The 24,219-nt window shown below is 41.1% G+C and overlaps 1 protein-coding gene across 4 annotated transcripts; it reads right to left on the bottom strand.

Annotated features, from left to right (window-relative positions):
• Positions 1–1,329: 1,329 nt before the first annotated feature.
• On the bottom strand, positions 1,330–23,870 carry trappc3 (trafficking protein particle complex subunit 3). 4 transcript variants are annotated; one of them, XM_070899072.1, is made up of 6 exons: positions 23,756–23,870; positions 20,523–20,603; positions 13,209–13,306; positions 8,818–8,917; positions 5,526–5,708; positions 1,330–4,045 (listed from the first exon to the last, which is right to left on the bottom strand). In XM_070899072.1, exons 2-6 carry the CDS (start codon positions 20,562–20,564, stop codon positions 3,926–3,928), a joined length of 543 nt encoding a protein of 180 aa, XP_070755173.1. In that variant the 5' UTR covers positions 20,565–20,603; positions 23,756–23,870; the 3' UTR covers positions 1,330–3,925. The 4 variants fall into 4 exon arrangements, with proteins under 4 accessions (XP_070755173.1, XP_070755175.1, XP_070755176.1 ...); XM_070899074.1 differs by lacking the exon at positions 20,523–20,603; XM_070899075.1 differs by lacking the exon at positions 23,756–23,870 and having other exon boundaries at positions 20,543–20,599.
• Between the last annotated feature and the right edge of the window lie 349 nt (positions 23,871–24,219).

Below are 24,219 nucleotides of genomic sequence, written 5' to 3'. Positions count from 1 at the left end.
CTTGGCCTCAACTCCACTTCCCTGCCCGCTCTCCATAACCCTCGACTCCCTAAACAGTAAGGAACAAGTAAATTGTAGCAGTAACAAGACATAGATCTAGAAATGTGTCTTGGGCGGAGGCGTAAAACAGGCGGCACTGACTGCAATGGAACTGAATATCAGGCGGTGTGTATAACGGGTGGCCGATTAGATACCGCCCGTTTTGTGTCACCGCACGAGATGAATTTCTAGGCCATCATTTTTAACAGTAGTTCAGTTTAGCTATCTCCATGATTAGTAGAAAATAGTAGTTTGTAACTGTTGTGTTAGAGCTATTAAAAAAAATTAAATAGCAATTTGTTTTCCTTTCCTCCTCGTCTATTGAAGCTATCTGGCCTAACTCTCTCTGTTTGAAGCCTCAAAACATGCTCTTTGATTTGAAAAAGACAGGCTGAAAAATACCTTCACAAAAATGACTAGGACCCAGTAAATTAAAAACAATTTAATTCAAAAAGAGCTATCAAAAATATTTGAACAAATCACGCAAGATATTTGTATTTAAATTGAATAGTTTCGCTCTTCCATCAGGTACCCACCACTAGTTTGGTAACAACTGTATAAAGATGTTGGAACACTCTTCTATGAGTGCAGAATTAAAGACATCACCTCCAACGATTGAATCAGTCCTGTCTGTACCATCAGGAGACACTGCTACGATTTGACCAGAGCACTATGGAATTTTAGCATAACACTCTCCGACAGTTACTCTACTCAGTTGACCTACAGTTTATTGTTGATTGTTGCTCCTAAATAAATGGGCCCATGAGGTCGACTGGCATCCACATCTCTCTTGAAATTTCACCCTCAACAACAACTTGTATTTATATAGCGCATTTAACAGTGAAACGTCCCAAAGCGCTTCACAGTAGAATTTTGAGATAAAGCAATTTGACACCGAGCCACATAAGTAGAAATTAGCTTGGTCAATGAGGTAGGTTTTAAGGAGCATCTTGAAGGAGGAAAGAGGTAGAGAGGCGGAGAGGTCTAGGCAGGGAGTTCCAGATCTTAGGACCTAGACAACAGAAGGCACGGCCACCAATGGTTGAACGATTATAATCAGGGATGCTCAAGAAGGCAGAATTAGAAACCGCCTCATCTTAGAAAGGTAATCATGTTCCTCTTCTCCTTAAGAAGGTGAAATAAACTCCAAAGCAAATTGTACGTAACCCACTGAAAAGGAATTTGATGGAATGGAGCTTTTTTTTTCATTTCAGACTTCATATTCATGGTAAACTATTTAAGATTTTGTTTTAAATCTCAAGGTAATAAAAATATATCCTTATTCAATGATAAAGCAATTTCATTTTTATTGAAATGTATAGTTTTGATGACTTAAAAACTTAGTTCATGCCTTGTGTTTTTATGCATTTTTAATGTAAATTTTGGTTTGTAAATATTTCCAAGATCTTGGATTAAAAATGAAATCATTAATAGTTGATCAACCACATGTCTTCTTGCTGGTCTGTGTTGCATTTCACTTTGTGTCCCTTTAAGAAAGTTTTAATAAAAGGCAGAATTTCCAACATGAAACGAATATTTCTAATAAAGTCTACATCTTAAAATAGTACAAGCCATACAGTTTTACATATTTATTAGATATTAAATTACACATTTTAAATGTTACATCTCCTGGACAGTGCAATGCTGCACTTACACTGCTCTGGTTTTGACTCAGGGTTCCAGCTTTGGTGCCAGTCTGGGGTAGGGGGAGGGGGAGGGGGTAATTCACATCACAACATGTGCAGAATTATAACCACTAGCTTCATTTTCACCCTTCAAAAGTGAACTGGCTTGGCTTCTGATCAACTCACAGAATCTATAACAAACAAACAAGATGGCTAAAAGTAGATCCATAACTAAAACCAGTGCTGAAAATCTGTGCTCATTAGGCTCAAGACAGTGACAGCCAGACTAACTGTTCTATGAATTTGTAATTAAGAGTAAATTTCAAAATATTGTTTCTAGAATCTTTGCAGGTGTATAAAGTTAAGAAAATTCTGCAAGCTGCAACTAAGCAGCACAAGTACCATACTTGTATCAGTTTGTGTTACCAACTCTCTCACATATTTCCTCCACAGATCCAGAACCCCCTCAACAGCACAGCAGCATAATATTAAGTGAAAGTGATACATTTGTACACCGTTTTTTAAAGTAATAATTTCAAAAAAGACCTCTGTTCTTCCAAGAAAGAACTGGATAGCCAAGTGCTATTGAAAAGAATGACATGTGTAGAGTGAAAAAGATCAACCGAGATTTATTTCTTGGAATTAGAACCAAATTTCTCCTCTTCCTCTTGAGAAGCTTGAATGAGTGTTTTTATCCAGTGTTCCATTTACCTTTCATTGTCACTAGCGTCATGGCTTACTATTATCACGTGGATCAATAAATAGGCGCATTTTCCACATCATGAAATATCAGAATCTAACACTATCACATGTCTACAGAGGTGTCGGACAATGAGATTCTGAGTAGAAACAACAGACGTATTAGGCTGTTTTCTAACTGAAAATGACACCTGTAAAAGTAGGTACCAGACCAGGAACAGTTAAAGCAACAACAAAAAAGGTCATTACAAAATGGACCCAACTAAAGCCTCAGCAACATATTTCAGCATTTTTAGGATGCGTATAGTGCAAAATAAAATTAAAAATCCTGTGCAATTCTAGTCCTGGAGATTGGTGAAATGTTAAAAGCTGAACACAATGCATATTTAGCCATCTGTTGAAACATCTTATGTATCTACCATAGCCTCTCCAATGGCAAGCGCAAAATAGGCTTTCCAGAGTCAGACTATAGATCGCAGCATTTGCCCACAATTTCACTGGAGCCCCCCGCCCCCAGTGCTGCAGCTCTTTCTACAAAGTGCATCTTCATGCCATCATCACACTCCCCACAAGATGATAGCATGTGTCCCCAATACCAACCTGCTAGAATTAATTGTCAGGCAGCTACATTGTCTGTTATTTGGAAGGATTTGGGGGAGCCATTTCCACTGCTCTTACTCTGAAGGATTACTGCGGAAGCAATTCATAGCATGGTTTCTGTTTCAATTGGACCAACTCTGGAATGTAAAAGGTGTTGGAGGACAAGATTTACACTGGAGTAGAGGCCATACAAACAGCAATTCCCAATAAACCTCAGTGTAAAAGTAGAATCAGATTATCATGATGCGGGGTGTATAGGGTCCTCAACAAGCTCAACAGCCATTCTAATAAAGAAGAAAAAAAATCTGCAAATGCGGGAAATTTAAATAAATGAAACTGCTGAAAAATACGAAAAAGGCTTTACCCAAAGTGTTCGCTAACCTGTTGTCAGCATCTGTAATGTATTTCCAGCTTTTTCTGCTTAACATTTTAATGTAGCCTTCAGGTTTACCATAAAGATACTGTAAGCTCCATATCACTATCAATGTAACAAAATCTCACAAATTCATGATGTTAGTAACCAGAAAGTATTGGGGGATGTGTGTGGGGGGGGGGGGCGGGGGAGAAACTTTGTTCACATTAACATTGCGTTCTTAAACAGTAACCCGTGAGGTTTCTGACAGGAAAACAGATGATGAACCAAATAGATTTTTTTTGAAGACCCCAAACAGATAGTTGTAATCCACAGAAATACAGATAATTACAAAACAGTAAAGAAAAACACAAACTCTTGAATATGACCTCAAAGAAGTGGAAGAGCACGAGCACAGGAACTTCACTGCTGTGTTCAGTTTAAGAAGTCTCTCTAGGTCAATTCCATGGCTAATAAATTGTTTTCCATTCCTGCTCTTTAGAAGTCAAATTTTTGCCAATAAAATAAAACAACTTCACAATACAACAACCTATAGTATTAACAGAATCTCTTACTCTTACTGTCCGGTAAAATACTGCACTATGAAATGCTATTCTTCTCCTGCTGGGAGATTTTCTTCAATCCTTTTAATGAATTTCATTCTGATTTCTGTTACATTGTCACCCTTGAGTGTGTCCTGGACAAATTTCACATCGATCGCCATTTGAACCTGACAATACAGAAACAGTTAGAGAGAGGAGGCACTGTACTGTTGATTCTACTAGTTCTGTTGGCACAGAGGTCAGAACTATTTTTTCCTTTTTAACCCAGGGTCAGTTAACCCCAGGTCACCTCATATTTTGAACATTACATTTACTGGGTCATGACTCCACCTGCATTAGCTGAATTGTATATATGTGAACAATACATAGTCTTTAAAAGGCTATAAAATTGCCTTTAATTTAGGATTAAACATTATGGTACAGTTTTTTGCTACCGAAAATATATATAGTTCACTGTTCTCAAACTGCTATATGCATGTTTTATGGTTTTTCAATTTATGTCGCAGATCACACATAGGCGAACTATAAACCAGATAAGTTGCTTTCATGAAGGAAGTTACCAAACATAGCTATTTACTTACAATATCTATTTTTAACTAGACAGGTGATTTGTAATAAACAGTGAGAAATTTAAAGAAGATTATGATTCAAGGTTATTTGATATCACAGGAAGCAATTAGGAGGAAAATGTAACCACTTGCAAATAAACACTCCAGTCAAGCATTGCCCAAGCTGAGGTATTTAGAAAATGGACCTGTAAAGGGCATTCAAATAACACACATGCTCTCTCCTGGGCTAAACCAGATAGCCACATGCCAAGTCTACTTTAAATGAAAGTATTAACAACTTGTATTCATATAGAACCTTTAACACAGAAAAATGTCCCAAGGTACTTCACAGAGGAGTAATCAGACAAAAATGGATACCAAACCAAAAGAGGGCTGACCAAAAACTTGATCAAAGATGTGGGTTTTAAAGATGGTCTTAAAAAGGAGAGGGGGAAGTGGAGAGGATTGGAAAGAGCACCGGGCCAAGTCAAATGTAGGCACAGCTGCCAATGGTGGAGCAAATGCATTAAAGGTCAGAGTCAGAGCAGGTTTTAGGGCTGTAGGAGGTTACATAGATAGGGAGGTACAAGTCCATGAAGGGGGTTAAACAGAAGAATGAGAATTTTAAGGATCAAGCATAATGCACTGTCAATTCTAAAAATGTTAAGCTTTCAATCTTGCCTCAGTGATCGTACTCTCATCCGAGTCACAAGGTTGCAGCTTTAAGCCCCACTCCAAGGACTTGAGCACATAATCTAATTTAACACGTCAGTGCAGTACGGAGGAAGTGCTGTCTTTTGAATGAGATGTTAAAACGAGGCCCCATTTCCCCCCCTTAAGTGGGCGCAAAAAATCCTATGGCACTATTTGAAGAACACCAGGGGAGTTCACTCCATGTCCTGGCCAATATTTCATCAACCAACATCACTAAAAAGATTATCTTGTCACTTATCTATTGACTTTTTAAGGTCTTTGTGTGTGCAAATTGCCCGCTGCTCTTCCCTACATTACAACGTGAAATTGAAACCCCAATGCAGATTTAGCTAGATGAGCATTAAAGTGTTAAATTGCCAATGCACAAATATATCTCAATCCTCACCATTTCCAATGCTCCTCTCAGCACACCACAGAGGAGATTAGAGTAGATCAAACTGGAGTGGTTGTCAGGCAATTCCACAAAGTCTACGAGTGGATTATTTTCCAGAATCAATGAAAATTCATCTCCTGCTGGGCTCCAGTTGGTTACACTGGGAGTTATACCCAAGTACATTTTAAATGCAACCTGTTTATAAAAAAAAATTGTAAAAAAAAAACATTGCAAAGGAACAGCTTCCATTTAACTATGACAACTTTAATTCCCCCCCACCTACCCCCACCTCCAAGAGCAGTTAACAGAACTCTAGAGAAGGGAGAAATTTAATCATTGCCTTCACAGTTGTTGCCATGAAAATAAACCTGGAACCTGAACACATTTGTCACATGCTGGAATACTGGAAGCTGAAAGAGCTCTCCAACCACTCACCCTCTGTGAATCAATTTTAAAATGTCTTTATCCATGTCAATGACCAAGGAACAGATTGTTTCAGATAGATGCCTAGTTAATAAAATCACAAGGCTTGAAGCATTAATCTAGCAACTTGAATAAAACTTACATTACAAAACTTGCAAGATAGAAATCCAACCTGAAAATTACCACTTTGATAATCCAATTATTATAGTGTCAGCTGTGGCTCAGTGGGTAGCACACTCCAGGGACCTGAGCACAGAAATCTAGGCTGATACTGCACTGTCGGAGGTGCTGTCTTTTGGATGAGATGTTAAACTGAGGCCCTATTTTCTCTCTCAGGTGGACATAAAAGATTCCATGGCACTATTTCGAAGAGCAGGGAGTTATCCCTGGTGCGCTGGCCAATTTTTATCCTTCAAGCAACATCACTGATTAACCGATCATTATCGCATTGCTGTTTGTGATGAAGATGATGCTTGTGCGCAAATTGGCTGCCCGTTTCCCACATTACAACAGTGACTACACTCCGAAAGTACTTCCATTGGTTGTAAAGTGCTTTGAGACGTCCAGTGGTCGTGAAAGGCACTATATAAATCTTTCTTTTTATAGTAAGCAAAATAATCTTAACCTATGGTTAATGTGTTTGCTATTGGGAAAAGGCAAATTCCAGCCAAGGCATCGAATTGTGAAGTTATAATGTGGAAAGTGCCATTAACCACTGGACTATAATCATATGCTAGCATTTAAACTATATGGCTGTCTGTAACATGATTGGGGAGCAGTTTTATTTTTCCAAGTTTTAAAAAATTCATTCACAGGTTGCAGACATTCCTGGCAAAGCCAGCATTTATTGCCCTCAAGAAGCAGGTGGTGAGCCGCCTCCTTGGAAAGCTGCAGTCCGTGTGAATTATAGATTTTCGTAACAGTTTTTGATACAACTGAGTGGCTTGCTAGGTCATTTCAGAGGACAGTGATTTGCCTATAATACTGTCCCCTCCCTCTCCAGCCTTCTACATGATCATAAGCAGATCAACACTATGGAATTTTGAAGCAGGGGCCACACACAAAAACTATCTGCGGTATTCATAAATTGTGCCTGACCCGTTCAGTGTTTCATGTTTTGTTTCAATGCTATGAGGATTGGTAAAGTTTAAGCCAAAATTTCAATGTCAGTACTTTTGTTATTCATTCACGGAATGTGGGTGTCGCTGGCAAGGTAAGTATTTAAGATAAAATAAAAGATAAAAGTTCATAGGGTTAGGGTAATGTATTAGCATGGATAGAGGATTTGCTAACTGACAGAAAACAGAGAATTGGGATTAATGGTTCATTCCCGGGTTGGCAATCCGTAACCATTGGGGTGCCACAGGGATCAGTGCTGGGACCCCAACTATTTACAATCTACATTAACGACTTGGAAGAAGGGACCGAGTGTAACATAGCCAAGTTTGCTGACGATACAAAGATGGGAGGAAAAGCAATGAGTGAGGAGGACACAAAAAATAAATCAGCAAAAGGACATAGATAGGCTAAGTGAGTGGGCAAAAATTTGATAGATGGAGTATAATGTTGGAAAGTGTAAGGTCATGCTCTTTGGAAGAAAAAAATCAAGGAGCAAGTTATTATTTAAATGGAGAATGATTGCAAAGTGCTGCAGTACAGAGGGACCTGGAGATACTTGTGCATGAAACATAAAAGGATAGTATGCAGGTACAACAAATAATCAAGGCGGCCAATGGAATCTTGGCCTTTATTGCAAAGGGGATGGAGTATAAAAAGCAGGGAAGTCTTGCTACAGTTATACAGGGTATGGGTGAGGACACACCTGGAATACTGCGTGCAGTTTTGGTTTCCATATTTACGAAAGGATATACTTGCTTTGGAGGCAGTTTAGAGAAGGTTCACTAGGTTGATTCCGGGGATGAGGGAGTTGACTTATGAGGAAAGGTGGAGTAGGTTGGACCTTTACTCATTGGAATTCAGAAGAATGAGAGGTGATTTTATCAAAATGTATCTGGTTTATTAGTCCAGGCCTCTGGATTACTAGTCCAGTAACATAACCACTGTGCTACCTACCGTACCCCATTAACTACAGCCCAACTTTTTGAACAGTTTTGCTCATTTCACCACCTCAGGGTCTGTCTTAACATCCAACTGTTGGAGCACGGAATCTTTTCATTGAGCTGCTATAAGCAGCAACACAGGAAATAGTTCAGAGCATATAAAAGCAAGAGGGTTTGAGAAGTATAAGCAAGAAAACACTGAAGCTTTCTCAAAATCGCTTTGAGAAATACTTTAAATCTTGCACGGAAATAAAAACGAAGGGGCAGCCGAGAAAATAAACCTTTCAAATGAATTTTTTAACTGAAGGATAATCAATACTACACAGCAGTCACGAATAGACCCAAAATTGGAAAACACGGCCTTCAATCTGACCCATGTGGAAAGTACTTTGGGAGAATCAGAGTATGAGCAGTTGGCTCCATGGAAGACAATGAATTAAAGGGAATGAATGAAATGCCTTCCTCTCAATAAGGGATGTAATAAATTCTTCTATAAAATGTTACCAGTCACAGTTAAATGGGATGCGTTTTATTTTAAGTGTTTTGCAAAACTATTCAGCATCATAGCATCACCTCCCAACAAACTACATCGGAATGAAGCCATGTTACTATGCCACCTACATTTGCTGTCACTTGTTTGATTGGAAGGCTAGTAATATAATTCATCACATTGCATCCAATAATACATCCCTGACCAACTTTTAAAAATGTTTTAAAAAGTGCCACAAAATATATAGCCCGCACAGCTTAGGTAACGACAGTTGCTATAGGAATTGAAAGTACATTTAATTTGCATTCATCCATGCTGAATTTTAGTTTACCTTTGCGATAACATCTGCAGTTTCACGGAAATCATGACATCGTCCAACATTAGAACGAGCCAAAAAATCTTCTATCAGTCTGACACCGATGTTGTACCCCCTATGTTGAAACACAAGGGAAATCAACACATTCAGTTAACAAAAAATAAGTGCTTAAAAAAATGATGTACTCTCTTCAAACTTGCAGTGTATACATCCCTTGTAAATACTCAAATCAGGTAACCTTTGATTTATTACAATTACTAGTTAGATACAAGGAAAAACTATTTCCTCCATTGCCAAAAGATGCACTTGCTATCAGCAACACTAATCGACAGAGAGAAATACACACCATAAGCATAATGGACACTTTTATCAACAGGCAGAGTCAGCATGGATTTTGCTGGAGTTCTTTGAGGATGTAACAAACAGGGTGAATAAAGGGGAACCAGTGGATGTGGTGTATTTGGACTTCCAGAAGGCATTTGACAAGGTGCCACATAAAAGGTTACTGCACAAGATAAAAGTTCACCGGGTTGGGGGTAATATATTAGCATGGATAGAGGATTGGCTAACTAACAGAAAACAGAGAGTCGGGATAAATGGGTCATTCTCGGGTTGGCAATCAGTAACAAGTGGGGTGCCGCAGGGATCAGTGCTGGGACCCCAACTATTTACAATCTATATTAATGACTTGGAGGAAGGGACCGAGTGTAACATAGCCAAGTTTGCTGATGACACAAAGATGGGAGGAAAAGCAATGTGTGAGGAGGACACAAAAAAAAAATCAGCAAAAGGACATAGACAGACTAAGTGAGTAGGCAAAAATTTGGCAGATACAGTATAATGTTGGAAAGTGTAAGGTTATGCACATTGGCAGAAAAAAAAACAAAAACAAAAAGCAAGTTATTATTTAAATGGATAAAATTGCAAAGTGGATAAAATTGCAAATAGATAAAAGTGTAAAGTACAGCAGGACCTGGGGGTCCTGGTGCATGAAACACAAAAGGTTAGTATGCAGGTACAGCAAGTGATCAGGAAGGCCAATGGAACCTTGGCCTTTATTGCAAAGGAGATGGAGTATAAAAGCAGGGAAGTCTTGCTACAGTTATACAGGATATTGGTGAGGCCACACCTGGAATATTGTGTACAGTTTTCATTTCCATATTTAAGGATATACTTGCTTTGGATGCAGTTCAGAGAAGGTTCACTAGGTTGATTCCGGAGATGAGGGGGTTGAATTATGAAGATAGGTTGAGTAGGTTGGGCCTCTACTCATTGGAATTCAGAAGAATGAGAGGTGATCTTATTGAAATGTATAAGATTATGAGGGGGCTTGACAAGGTGGATGCAGAGACGATGTTTCCACTGATGGGTCAGATTAGAACCAGGGGACCATAATCTTAGAAAAAGGGATCGCCCATTTAAAACAGACGAGGAAGAATTTCTTCTCTGAGGGTTGGAAATCTGTGGAATTCACTGCCTCAGAGAGCTGTGGAAGCTGGGTCATTGAATAAATTTAAGACAGAGATGGACAGTTTCTTAACCGATAAGGGAATAAGGGGTTATGGGGAGAGGGCAGGAAAGTCGACCTGAGGCCATGATCAGATCAGCCATGATCATATTAAATGGCGGAGCAGGCTCAAGGGGCGGTATGGCTCACTCCTGCTCATATTTCTTATGTTCCTATGTAGATGGCAGGTGATTCAGAATGTCAAAACACAAAACTGTGCTGTTGGGATCCAAATATTGAATTTTTGGTAATGTAAAATCCCTGCCATTATCCCTAAACCCCGCGGCAATTTCAAATGCTCGCACCCAGAGTCAGCTGCCTTCACTTTTTATGTTAAAGTTGAGTCAGGGAAAGAGAGTAAAATTCTACTTTTATAAAACTGTACAAGTGCCAACTTGTTGCATACACAAACTTTAAAAAAAAATAGAATTTCCTCTTCCACTTCAAATGAATTTTAAAGTCGTATGAAGACCAGTGTCCAGGTAAGTTAAAACCACTTAAGTGGAACATGCAAGGGGAGCAGGAGGTGGTCAGGGAGGAGATTGGGGGTCATGCTTTTCAATATGTGGTGACAATTTTTCCTGATTGATTAAACTACCTGCTGTTTCCTACATTACAACAGTGACTACACTTCAAAAAGTACTTAATTGGCTGTCAAGTGATTTGGAACGTCCTGTGGTCATGAAAGGCACTAAACAAATGCAAATCTTTCTTTTTTGTAACAAAATAGACCTTTATTCACCAATAGTGTTTTATACAGCAGAACCTCCTTAGCCACACTCCATTTAGCCACTTTCCCAACTCTACCAGAATTTTCATAGGGTAAAACTTTGAGAGATCACCCCATCGCAGTCTCCCAATACTAATTTCATTCTGACAAAGTAACCTCTCAGCCCAAAAAAGGTTCAAATCAGTTTACGTCATTTGTATTGTATTGGTTTCCATTTCCATGTTTAGGTGAATGCTGTAACATACATGCAAGTTCAAAATGTAGACACTCGTGATTTCCTGCCAATTTCTATTATCCATTGAGAGATGTACTGTACCTCCAAATGCATCCCAGATACAGTTTTAAGGTATCAGATTCAAAAAGCTGCACTGACAAAATTCACTGGTGTATGCTGCCTGTATGGTGTACGTCTACATGATTTAGAATGTCCTTTTTTGTACTAAATTACATCAACATTGTGAGTAAACAGGGATTAGTTTAGTCTGACGCTATTAACAGTTCCTACATTACAACAGTGACTATACTCAAGTATTTCAATGGCTGTAAAGCACTTTGAGACATCCGGTGGTCGCGAAAGGCGCTATATAAATCCAAGTCTTTCTTCCTTTTCAACAGACTGAAGTGCTACAGAAAGGACATCCGACATTTACTTCTGGGATATGGGATATAACATTTATCCAAATGACTGACTGCATATTATAAGGGCAGAGAAGTTATGCAGCTCAGGTCTGTGAGTTGCCAGTATAGTCTTAACACACTGCTACACTGCTGGCCATGGTGCATCCTACTTAAATAACTGCTGAAATATCTTGTGACATTATGGAATGACTGGAACATTGGGCCCAAGTTTCCACAAGAAAAAAAACGGGCGTCCATAAAACGGCGCCTAAAAAAATCCTCGGTATTTTCCACCTACTTACAGGTCCCCTGGCCCTCGGCGCAGACAGCACGAGCTGTGGGGGGGGGCGGCGGAGCCAGGTCCCGGCGCTGAAAACAGTGCCGGGACCTCTGCACATGCGCGTTACAGTCGGCACGCAAGTGCAGTAGCTCCAGGCGCCGAACTGTGTGGGAGGGGCCCGAAGCACGCAGCCCCTAGCCCTGGCTGAATGGCCTCACTGGGGCTGCGTGAATAAGGCTCCTCCCACGGCCAGCTCCTGCTCCCCGCCCCCGACAAGACCCGACACCCGCTCCCCCCCCCCCCCCCCCACCGACCAGACCCGACCCGACACCCGCTTCCCCCCCCACCCCCCCGCCGACCAGACCCGCCGCTTCCCCCGACCCGACTCTCCCTCTCTCCCTCTCTCCCACACGAACGGCTTTTCTCCCCCCCTCCCTCCCTCTCAGCGGCACGAACGGCTGCAGAATTCTCCCTGGCTGAAGCACTTTCACACAGGTAGGAAGATGGTTTATTTAATCTTTTCTTGGCTTATAAATGTTTATTCAGGTTGGATTTATTTGTATAATATTTGTAGAAGTATAAATAAGGATTTATTGTCGAATTTAATGACTTCCCTCCCCCTCCCCCCCACCTCGTTCTGGACGCCTAATTTGTAACCTGCGCCTGATTTTTTAATGTGTAGCACAGGTTTTTTCAGTTCTACAAAAATCTTCACTGGCTCCATTCTACTTTAGTTTGGAGTACATTTTCACTGTGGAAACTTTCAAATCAGGCGTCAGTGGCCGGACACGCCCCCTTTTGAAGAAAAAATTCTGTTCTAAACTAGAACTGTTCTACCTGACTAGAACTGCAGAAAAAAAAATGTGGAGAATTGCGATTTCTAAAATAGTCCGTTCTCCACCAGTTGCTCCTAAAAATCAGGCGCGAATCATGTGGAAACTTGAGCCCATTATTCGCCATAATTTGTTAATCATTAAGAAATTCAATGCTTAATTATTACTGTTCTCTGTAAGGTTGCAAGTATGGTCCACAGAACACAAATTCTAAAAAGTAATAAAGTCAAATACTGCTTTCATGCACAGCAAGGTTTTCACTGGATTGGAAATTCCATGTTAATCCAATTCTAACAATCCGTGCTTGCTTGTGTTATCACCAATGATGGAGAAAGTTTCACGTACAAGATAAAGAAAGGGAAGATTAACGTAAACCTGATAAGTACAAAAGGAACTATTGCCCAGGGTATAGTGACTAAAGTCTTCAAATGTACTTGCATTTTATCCAACTGCTTGTTGACATCTTCATCATTTTCATAATCTTTACACAGTTGCGTAACCAGAGCTCCATAGGTCAGAGTGAATAACTCCGAGTTCTGTTGAGGAAGTGAGAAGTTTAACAAAACATTCAGAAACTCCAAGAACTGGATCAACAACCTCTATAAATTATACCCCAAAAAAATCTAAATTGGTTTGTTGACAAATGTGACCGTCAGGCAATTGTCTAACATGGAACAATATTGACTACATTTTTTCTCAACAGACAGTTGCAGATTATTCCTTAACCAACTGAACCAATTACTACATCATACATCAACTGCAAGGAGAACACGGAGCACAGCTGTCCATCATGTCACCTCTAGCCAACAAAATAAATGGACAGAAAGTGGGAAGAAAATAGCCCTCACTAAATATAAAATACTTGCACAAACACATAATTTGAATTTCTAGTTTCCTTTTTGGATTATTCTACTGATACAAGACATCACCCCTTCAATTGCATTGATCATTGCCTTGTTATCATTAGTTAATGCACTGCAATCTTATTCAATGCACTAGGTCAGGTCAAACAAGTTAATTAAATTGACATGTACAGTCAACAGATCAGTTATACTATTACTTCCTAAATGAGCATCACAACTGATCCTTGGTAACAACTTGCATGCATCAGAAGACTGCCACATAAACCCCTATCTATATTATAAGTTGTTGCGTGTGTTCAAGTGAATTGCCAAGTAATTAAGTACAAAAAAACACATTCACAATGTCCACGTTCTGCTGTTAGCGTGTGCACTAAAATGTACCTGGAGTTTTTCATCTTTTGATTAATTCATCATATTTTTCATTAGTCACTGCCCACGGAACCTCCTATTTCCATGCTGTCTGCTTAGTCACTACATTTCTAAATTCAACAGTCCTCTTCTATGTGTACCTTTATACACACCAACTCTGAACCCTACACATTAGACTGTATATTCATTATTATACGTGCAATATTAGCCAAATGTACCAAACGTCAGTTTTTGTATTAAGCTTGACTTCCGCCGCCCCCGTCCCCACCCAACATATTTGTTTTCAGGCTCCGCAACCTTTGTTAACAATTTGCATTAATATAACATTTAACATACAAGGCATCACAATGCACTTTAGACAAATAACAAGAGGAACATGAAAGAAGGGGACAAAAATCGCAAATTGGATGCACTGGGGGACAGAGAGCCAGTGTAGGTCAGCGAGGACAAGGGTGCTGAGCAAGTGAGACAGGATGCGGGCAACTGCAAGTTTGGGTTTATGGGGAGTGGATTATGGAAGGCCAGCAAGGAGAGCATTGGAGTATGGGGACAAAAGATTAGAGAAGGGTTTCAGCAGCTGACGGTCGGAGGTTGGGGCAAAGGTGGGTAATGCTGTGGAGGTGGAAGTACACAATCTTGGTGATGGATAGGCTGTGGGCTATCAAACACAGCTCAGGGTCAAGGGGGAAAAATAGGATGACCAGCAATTAAAATATCTGATTGTACTGGTCCAACTCAAGTCATTGTTGCCAATAATTGGCCAAAACTATGCATTTTAATGAATTTCTGCAACGGGCAAAATGTTCAGGTCAAGCAATTTGACTGGGGCAGAGAGCCAGTGTATTACCACAGCATCGCCAATGCAGTTAAGTGCAAGTGATTGGAGCAGCTTAGGAAATGTAATGTAATTGACTTTTGAGACCCAAGGCATAAAATATTCATTTTATTTACCTACCATCTTCAACCAACAGAAAAAGAATTTCAAAAGAAGTATTTTAGCGTCACGATTCCTGAAGGTACAATTCTCCCGGTTTTACATGATCATAGAGTTACTCATATTTCTTGGAAACATCAGTATAAACATTCTGAACAACCTTGTTATAGATATTTGTGAAGTATACACATAGAAGGGGCAGTTGTTTTTGATCAGTGAAACATTCATAAAAAAGAACTGAAGAAGTTAATTAATACACTTGTATAGAAGACTGGAGACAGAATGACCCCATTTGTTTTTTCCAAAAAGGAGTTACCCATAGTAAAGGCTACTTTGAAATGTAATGCTCAAGTTGCTTTTCAGCCAAATAGGGATACATTAATATTGTATTCCTAATTGCTACATTGCTCTGGTGTATCTGAGAATAATTGCTACCACTTGAACTTAATTTTATATATATTTTATGGGAATGAATGTGGATCGCAGGTCAGAAGATCATGGTGTTAGCAACAAAGTGTGACAGGGAAAGAAGATATAAAACACACACATTAAAGAGAGCAAAGTAATTGTAAGAGGGTCAGAGGGAAATTCATATCCCTGCATTAGTCAGTAAAAGACCAAACTGGCAAATTTGAGTTAATGTTTGTTACTTTTTTCCCCATTTGTCTAAACAGTCAATGGTGAAAAATGTTCCCATAGTTGGAAATCTGTAACTTTATAGGTTAATTTTTAAACCCATTTACTTCCCATCTAAAACACTGATGAGCACAAAATTGAAAAGCCAAATGAAACAATTAGCACAGATCAGCAACAGGATCGCCCAAATATCAATGCCATCACCATTTTAATCCAGGCTTTGTTCAGAAATATCCCCTTGCTGAGGAATTTGATTAATCTGATCGAATATTGCCAAACCAATGAGATCAGAGTGTGCTACTGTTAGAAATGCTTCCTTGTTGCTGCATTAATTAATGAACTCATGTCACTGTGTCTTAAATGATCACCACAAACTGCTGAGCATATGGATCAGTACCTTCCAGCAAGCAGAAGCTAGGTGCAGCATTGTGGCTAGTATTTCATTTTTCCCCACCAATCTTCTGCCCCATCTACCAGAAGTAGTTTCCCAGTGCTGGTTGCCCTCCAGTCCTTCACCCAAATGGCCATTATTTATAAGTGAGTTTCGGCCATAAGTATTGGCAGGCTATTTAACCTTACAGGGGATCCCAATTCAATCCTCACCAAACATTCACGCACACTGCACTTCCAACAGGAGTTGAATAGCAATCAGGAGTGGGAAACCTGCCTACTATTTTCTTCTCCAACCAGAGGACCTTCAAGCCAATTGTAATGCCCAACTGCTGACATTAACTAACTCTGCACAAATCAGGAATCAAGCACAGGACCTTCCTGGTTGAACTAGCTAAAGACAGTGAGCTTTTGTGGAGCCTGAGCGCCAGGTTTGCATTCCCTTTGATCTTCATTTCCCCCACCCCACCCCCACATACATAAAAAAAGGAGAGAAAAAATTCAAGCCCATCAATTCTCTCCCTACCCATTAGATTTTACAACCTGGTAAAGCATCCTCCCCAACTACGAGTAATTCTAACTTCTGTGGGAAATCTGTAATAGAACAGAAAATGAAAAATGTAGTCAATTTTAGACAAACTCTCAGAAATTTCTCCCTGACTCCCCAAAACAATCAAACAAGCTCCAGAAAATCATAGTTTATCATGCTCATTCCTCTGCCTTCTTAAACCTCACTCGCCTGTTCCAATGACTTTAGGATTCTAGGATTTCAGAGTAGAAAATAATAATCTCCAATTATCAGGCCTCTTTTGTAGGTGCAAGCTCTCAGTTCCACTGGTGCTTGCTGTCCTCCTGCACCTCTTCTCTGTGGCAATTCTTCATGTGCGTAAATGTTGGCAGGCTATTTAACTGGGGGAAGAGGGAAGAGGAGGAATAGGCACTCCCAGCTAAATCTGATCCTATCCTTTCCTAAACTGTCTAGAAATAAACACACATCCATTCCAGCAGGACAGATTGGCAATGCGCATGCTAATGATTTTTCTTTTTTTTTTTAAAACCAGAAATGTAATTTCCTTAATGCTACAGATATGTTCCTCATACTCGAGGTTTAAAGCAACAATTTCAATTAACCAAACTCATTTCCTTATGTCGTACAGCAACACTTCAAATAACAGTTGCAATCTCCTAAAATAGTCTCACATAGTTTAGCAAATAATGAAAACAGAATCAGGTTTTGAATTCACTTTACATTTTATAATCTAAGGGGGGGGGGGGAAATCCCTAAATTTCACAGGAATAGCATGAAGCAAAATGAAAACATGCATTGTGGCAAACCAATTTTCAAAGAGATTAGTATTCCCAACACCTACCATGAGATGCAGAGATGCAGAAGGTGAAATGAATGGCAAATACCAGTACTACAGAATGAGTGCGTTAGGCAAAGGAGACAGGAAAAAGACAGAATCGAGATTTAGTGACATCACACATAAAGCAAAACTTGTACACAATTAAGTATTACCTAGATCAAATATAACAGAACACAACCCAAGATCTTGCAGTCCTGCACATACAGCAAGGTACCACCAATTTTAATCCCAAAACATTGGGAATTCGGTACTGAATCCACTATTAATTATGGATATTAGGAGAAGTTCAGAAATTTTGCCTAGATGAAGATTTTAATAAAACATACCCTGGATTTAATTTTTTAAATCCTTCTCGAATGGACAAAGCTGGTAGAAATTAACATGAACCTTAAAATGCTGATACAAACATTATTCATTATGCTGGTACTTTTTTCCCCAATCTGCACCATATCCTCAACAAGAGAAAACTGACAGGCACTTACAGCTTTTGATAGCGGTAATTTAGATGCTGTGCGCATAGGGCAACAGATATTGGATAAACACAAGCAGTAGTAACTCGTATAGGACTTGAATATTTTGCTTTGATTCATTTCTGCCATAGATTAGTGTGTGCTGAAAAGACTCAAAAGTGAAAGCAATGCTGAAAAATCAAGATGTCAAACTCTGAAACCATTATGAAAATGGCTGCATACATTGGGATTGTGCAAGAAATAAAGAGGACAATTGTCCAAGTTATTAAATGGCACCCATAACCAATACATTAGTACACCAGGATGCGAACTGGAGATTCCAAATAAGCAATTCATTGTTTGAAGAAATACGAAGCTGGAAAACGCTCTCAACAACAAAAAAACACAAAAAAGGGAGTTACTTGTGTTGCTTATGCTATCTGGTTTAAAAACTACCACTGGCATATTTTCTTGCCCACACAGTCACAGATCAGTATGTGCCATGGAATCACATATGTGAAAAAAAATGCATCAAAAATGTTGATCATAATCTGATCTGATTGGCTGTCTGTCACATAGTCAGGCTGCATGTAACAATCTGATAAATCCTTAGTTTTCACCATGTATTGTCAGAAATATGAATTTAGCAGTGAAGCTGCCATATTACTATTTCATTTTCTGTATGCCACAAACAGCCAGCCAGGTGGGGCTGGCAAACTGCTTACTGGCACCAGGCCTCTTCCAATTCTCTTAATCTTCTCACCAATTGACCTTCTATGTATGTTAGAAGCCCGTTGGGTTCTGCACAATGCTCATCATCACAATGCAACCAAGCATGGAAACATGCTGCAAGGGGAACTGTTCCACAGAGTCAATATAATTAGAAATTCTGATACTAGCAAATTTCACATTTCTTAAAGTTACAATTTTTGCTACATTATGAATTTACTGCTTGAAAATAGAAGGGCACAGTCCATAATGTTCAAGATTAAAATGAACTTTTTTTTAAAAGGAAGCATCAGTCTGTTAACATGTGATGTAATACAAGTTACAGTTTGATTAATTCCCTACTGAATAAAATTACTGGCAATCTAATCTCCCGTTAGTCTCAATGATAAATCTGGATAAAATTAATTCCACATTGTTATATGTCTCAGTTTAAGCACTTTTATCTAAAAGTATAGCCATCAGGCTTTTACTATGTACAAAGTGGACTGGTTTCTTCTTGTACTGCTGCCATCACTGTTCAAATCAATGACAGAGACAGTAGCATTGGAATGTTCTCCACTGCCTGTACTATGTGAATAAGGGAATTTGAATTTGGATAACCTTAATTACTGCAGCAAGTTGTCATCCAACACCTCCTCTGTACGTTACTTTCCAAATCGGATAGAAAAACCTTCAGTTACCCTTGTGAAAAAATGTAATATTGTATTAAGGTAGAATTTTTCAGGAATTTTAGATTGGATTTAGTACATTATAAAATTCAAAAGCAGTTTGTTTCCCTATTACATTTTGTTAAAAATCCAAATTAAACCATTACAAATTGTCTTTGGTTTCCAATGCTTTCTTTGTATATTTCTATCTTAACTCTAAATCCCAAATATGGATGCTGATGATCAGCAATATTTACAAACACAACTCAAATTTGAGATATATTAGATTTGAGAAGCTTAAAATGCAACACTGTCTTTACAAATAAACATGTAAAATGAAAAGAATTTATGGAACATAAAAGTGTTAAAGGGAAAATAGAGATGTTGGCTAAGTAGGAGTGGAGGAACAAGATTGGAATGGACAAATACTTTGGTGGAAAAGTCAAGCACAAATTGGATCACATTAGGAGTTTGCATCAGTAAGTTACCACAGCACAGCTAATTATGTTTTCTCCAGTTATAATGCATTGGGACCTATAGTCAAATAAAGATGCATTATACAGTTATTTGAATTGCTTTAATTAATGGAACATGTGTAAACAAACTTGATTACTATTTCACACTATAGATATCATTGGCGTTAATATCCAAACGAGGCTTTTCTGTCTAATAGCCCAAATCATCATAGCTTGTTATTTTGCCACAAATCCAGACGATAGCCCCAGGTAACAACAAAAAATGTATTCACAAGCCAGATCAGGTTGTTAAAAAATAGCCAATGAAATGTTTTAGACCAATTTTCAGAGTATTATCCCAAGTTTACACGTCATATCAGTGTTCCAATTCTTAGTAAAGATTTGGGCCCTGGATTATTAGCACTGGAAGATGATTATACTCACTCCAACCTACGCAGCTCACAAGTTGTCTTTTAAACTTGTAAATAAATGTAAATTGGTGCCGTTGTAAAATTGCAATCATACAGCGCGACACCAACACAGTATCTTGTATTTAATCACTTCAAATTGTACCGTGCTTTAAGAGCAACAAAAATTAAGCATCGCATTCAGAAGAGTGCAGATCTGTCAATTGGGAGAGAGTTAATCTGGATGAGAGACTACAAACTCACTGCACTCGTGTATACTTTTAGGAGTGCGTCAAAACAGGGTTAAGAGAATGGGCGTGTCTGCAAGTACCAGAGTGTGAGGGTCCTACCCCAGCCATTGGGAAACCCACTGAGTTCAGGTCAGCAGCTCGCACATAAAGTGGGCCTAAGCCTGGGCCCAGACCCAGCGCTGATACTTTAACCACTGAGGCTATCCGTTTCCCTTCCCGCCTCAGTAACTGCAGAATTTCGAAGCCATGAATTACCATTTTCTTGCTCTCGGTACCTCGGTTCGCCTGGCGAGACATTTTCCTGCAGCTTCACAGCTTCCAACCGCCTCTTCGCCTCTAAATCGGAAAAAAAATCTGACCAGCGAGAAGCGAAGAAGCGCGCATGCGCGCAGCCTCCCGGCACCTGCTGGGAATCGGAGTCCCTCCTCGCGAACCCGACAGCCCGCTCTCGGAGAATGGACCGCAGCGCGGGACTACAACGCCCAGAATCCACCGCGGCATCATCATGCCGACAGTTCACTGGAGGACTACAACACCCAGAATTCACAGCACTGGCCGAACGTTGGCGCCTGGACGCCTGGATTGCTGCCTGTTGGTTGGATGACAGAGGGTTGGCTCCTGAACACCAAACAGGCTTCAGGGAAACAAAAATAGGAAATGATGGAAACTCTCAGCCGGTGAGAAACACAGGAGATAAGTTAAAGACACAGGAGAACCAAAGCGCGTGTGAATAGTTGATGTAGATATCTCCAGGAAAGACATGAATCATAGATGGTGCCTGGGCTGGAGAATTTTAGCTATGAGGAAAGATTGCATAGGCTGGGGTTGTTTTCTTTGGGATAGAGGAGGATGAGGGGAGACCTTACTGAATAAAACAGAAAATGCGGGAAATCTCAGCAGGTCAGGCAGCATCTGTGGAGAAAAACAGAGACAGGCCCAGAGAACTGGGGAGTGTTCGAAAAGAACAGATTCTTAATAAGCACTGAAAGGGGGGAGGGAAGAAAGAACAAAAGGGAAAGTCTGTGATAGGTTGGAAGACGAGAGATAGGAGAGACAAAAGAGATGATGGGCCGAATTCAAATGCTAATGGCAGGAGCTAGAAAAACATTAGTCGAGATAGGGTGTGAATGGTGGCGCCAGTCGTCCCGGGTGTGCGGCGGCTTCGGGATGGGTGGCGTCACCGGGGCCCAGGTCGGCGGTTAGAGCGTGGGCAGGAGCATCGGCGGTGCCCAGGTATGGCAGAGGAGCGGGAAGGTCGTGGCGGATGAGCGGCAAGAGATCGTGGCGGAGGTACGGTGAATGATTGAGGCAGAGCAGTGAGAGATTGTGGCTGAGATGTGACAAGAGTTGAGCGGCGAGAGATCGTGATGGACATGCGACAAATGAGGGTGCGGGGCCCAGAAGAGCCGAGGGCACGGGGCAGCACGGGCCAGCCCACACTGCGATATGCGTGCGCACTAGGTCTGCAGCAGAGCAGGTCTCCAGTCGTCCTGGTTTACCCTTGCCACTGGATAAAGGCCGAGCTCTGTCAAGCCCGTGTGGTGGCTGATGTGCAACAGTCACCACACGTTAAAAAAATCCATCCACAGGCATCTTCCATCCCCTCAATTGGAGGAGTTCAAGACTGGAATATCGGGTCATTCATTGAAACATCCTTGAACTCAACTCTTTTAGTGTGGAAGCAAGTCATCCTCATTCGAGGGACCGCCTATGATGATGAATGATGGGTTTATGTCCAACTGCCATTAGAGACAAGGAAAAAAAAAAGAAACAGACTCTGAGGAGGAGGGGGGGGAGCCAAAGATTGGCAGCGGTTACACTCTGAAATTTTTAAACTCGATGTTGAGGTGTATAAAATTATAAGGGCCTAGATCATCATAGGCAGTCACTCGAAATTGAGGAAGACTTGCTTCCACTCTAAAAGTGAGTTCTCAGATGGCTGTACAGTCCAATGCGGGAATTACAGTCTCTGTCACAGGTGGGACAGACAGTGGTTGAAGGAAAGGGTGGATGGGGAGTCTGGTTTGCTGCACGCTCCTTCCACTGCCTGCGCTTGATTTCCACATGCTCTTGGCGAAGAGACTCGAGGTGCTCAACACCCTCCAGAATGCTCTTCCTCCACTTTGGGCGATCTTGAGCCAGGGATTCCCAGGTGCCGGTGGGGATGCTGCACTTTATCAAGGAGGTTTTGAGGGTGTCCTTAAAACGTTTCCTCTGCCCATCTGGGGCTCGCTTGCCGTGTCGGTGCTCCGAGTAGAGCGCTTGCTTAGGGAGTCTCGTGTCGGGTATGCGGACGATGTGACCCACCTAACGGAGCTGGTTGAGTGTGGTCAGTGCTTCAATGCTGCGAATGTTGGCCTGAGCGAGAACACTGACGTTGGTGTGTCCATCCTCCCAGTGGATTTGCAGGACCATCTCTAATTGCCCTTGAGAAGGTGGTGGTGAGCTGCCTTCTTGAACCACTGCAGTCCTTGTGGTGAAGGTACTCCCACAGTGCTGTTAGGGAGGGAATTCCAGGATTTTGGCCCAGCGACAATGAAGGAACGGCGATATATTTCCAAGTCAGGATGGTGTGAAACTTGGAAGGGAACTTGCAGGTGATGGTGTTCCCATGCGCCTGCTGCTCTTGTCCTTCTAGGTGGTAGAGGTCGTAAGTTTGGAAGGTGAAAAAGCAGTGGCGAGTTGCTGCAATGCATCTTATAGATGGTACACACTGCAGCCACGGTGTACCGGTGATGGAGGGAGTGAATGTGGAAGGTGGTGGATGGGGTACCAATCAAGCAGGCTGCTTTGTCCTGGACGGTGTTGAGCTTCTTGAGTGGTGTTGGAGCTGCACTCATCCAGGCGAGTGGATAATGCACAAGTGATGAAGTCATGAGTGGGATGTGATGCGTTTCATGATAAGTGGAGGCATTTTTCTTATCACATTGCCGGGCATCCAATTTCTAATATTTATATTTTTATCAGAAAAATAAATATTAAATTAATATTTTGGCCTAGAAATTGGTTTTGCGCGATGGCGCAAATTAGGCGGTTTCGGATCAGCTGCCCGTTATACTTTGTGCCTGATATTCAGTCCCACTGCAGTCAATGGAACTGACCACGGAGAGTTGTTGATGCCAGTTCATTGGATGTGTTCGGAAGGGAGTTGGATGTGATCCTTGCTGCTGCGGGGGTCGGGGGGTGTGGAGGGGGCGTGGGGGGGGGGGCTGCTGAGGTGGGTGATCAGCCATGATCTCGTTGAATGGCGGTGCAGGCTCGAAGGGCCGAATGGCCTACTCCTGCACCTATTTTCTATGTTTCTATACCTGCTGCTGTGTATAACGTATGGCCGATCCGCTACTGCCCGCTTTGTGCCACTGCCCGAGACCATTTTCTAGCTCTTTATGATTTACGTAGCTCTAGGAAATGGTTAAAACTGGTTTTTGATGACATTAGTGGAAATATGGTGCTCAATTTTCCCCAAGCCCGTTTTTTAGGGTACTTACCCAAGTTGCACCGCTTCAGTACGTCAGGAGATGCTCCAGAAAAAAATCTTCCTACTTTCGCCGCTATTTGGCCTCTTCTCTGCAGCCGCGCAGCGTGGCCAGTCGCCTCGGGGGGTGGAGCCTGCATTCTGCGCTGGAAAATGTGCCGGGACGTCTGCGCATACACGGTGGAAAAAAGTGACGTTCCTGACGTCTCTGAAATGGCCGCGCATGCGCTCCCGAGTTGGCAATTGGCCATTTTTAAACAGCTACTTGTGTCTGCGTGCCTTCCGTGTTGTAATGTCCGTGATTCTAAGGCCCTGTCTGATTACAAATATCCAAGTTCCGGGGCTTGAAGCAGTCAGCCTGATGCTGGCTGTGTCCTTCGCTGCAGATATGCGGAGCCCTCGCATGAAGTGTAGTCTTCAGGGCCGCTTCCACGTCACCTTTGAACTTGGGCTGGCCTCTGTTTGCAGTGCGATAAA

The sequence above is a fragment of the Pristiophorus japonicus genome, chromosome 14 (genome assembly GCF_044704955.1).
Source record: "Pristiophorus japonicus isolate sPriJap1 chromosome 14, sPriJap1.hap1, whole genome shotgun sequence".
NCBI classification, from domain to species: Eukaryota; Metazoa; Chordata; class Chondrichthyes; family Pristiophoridae; genus Pristiophorus; species Pristiophorus japonicus.
The sequence above is the reverse complement of the archived record's forward strand: the minus strand, read 5'-3'. Positions and strand labels throughout refer to the sequence as shown.

What these genes read in the sequence shown, in the direction of transcription:
- trappc3 (XM_070899072.1), bottom strand. Translation starts at nt 20,564, where the DNA reads ATGTCTCGCCAGGCGAACCGAGGTACCGAGAGCAAGAAAATG. An exon ending in GTACCGAGAGCAAGAAAATG is followed by an intron (nt 13,307 to 20,522) that starts GTAATTCATGGC and finishes CTTCCTCAACAG; the next exon opens with AACTCGGAGTTATTCACTCT. An exon ending in CTGCAGATGTTATCGCAAAG is followed by an intron (nt 5,709 to 8,817) that starts GTAAACTAAAAT and finishes TTTTATAAACAG; the next exon opens with GTTGCATTTAAAATGTACTT.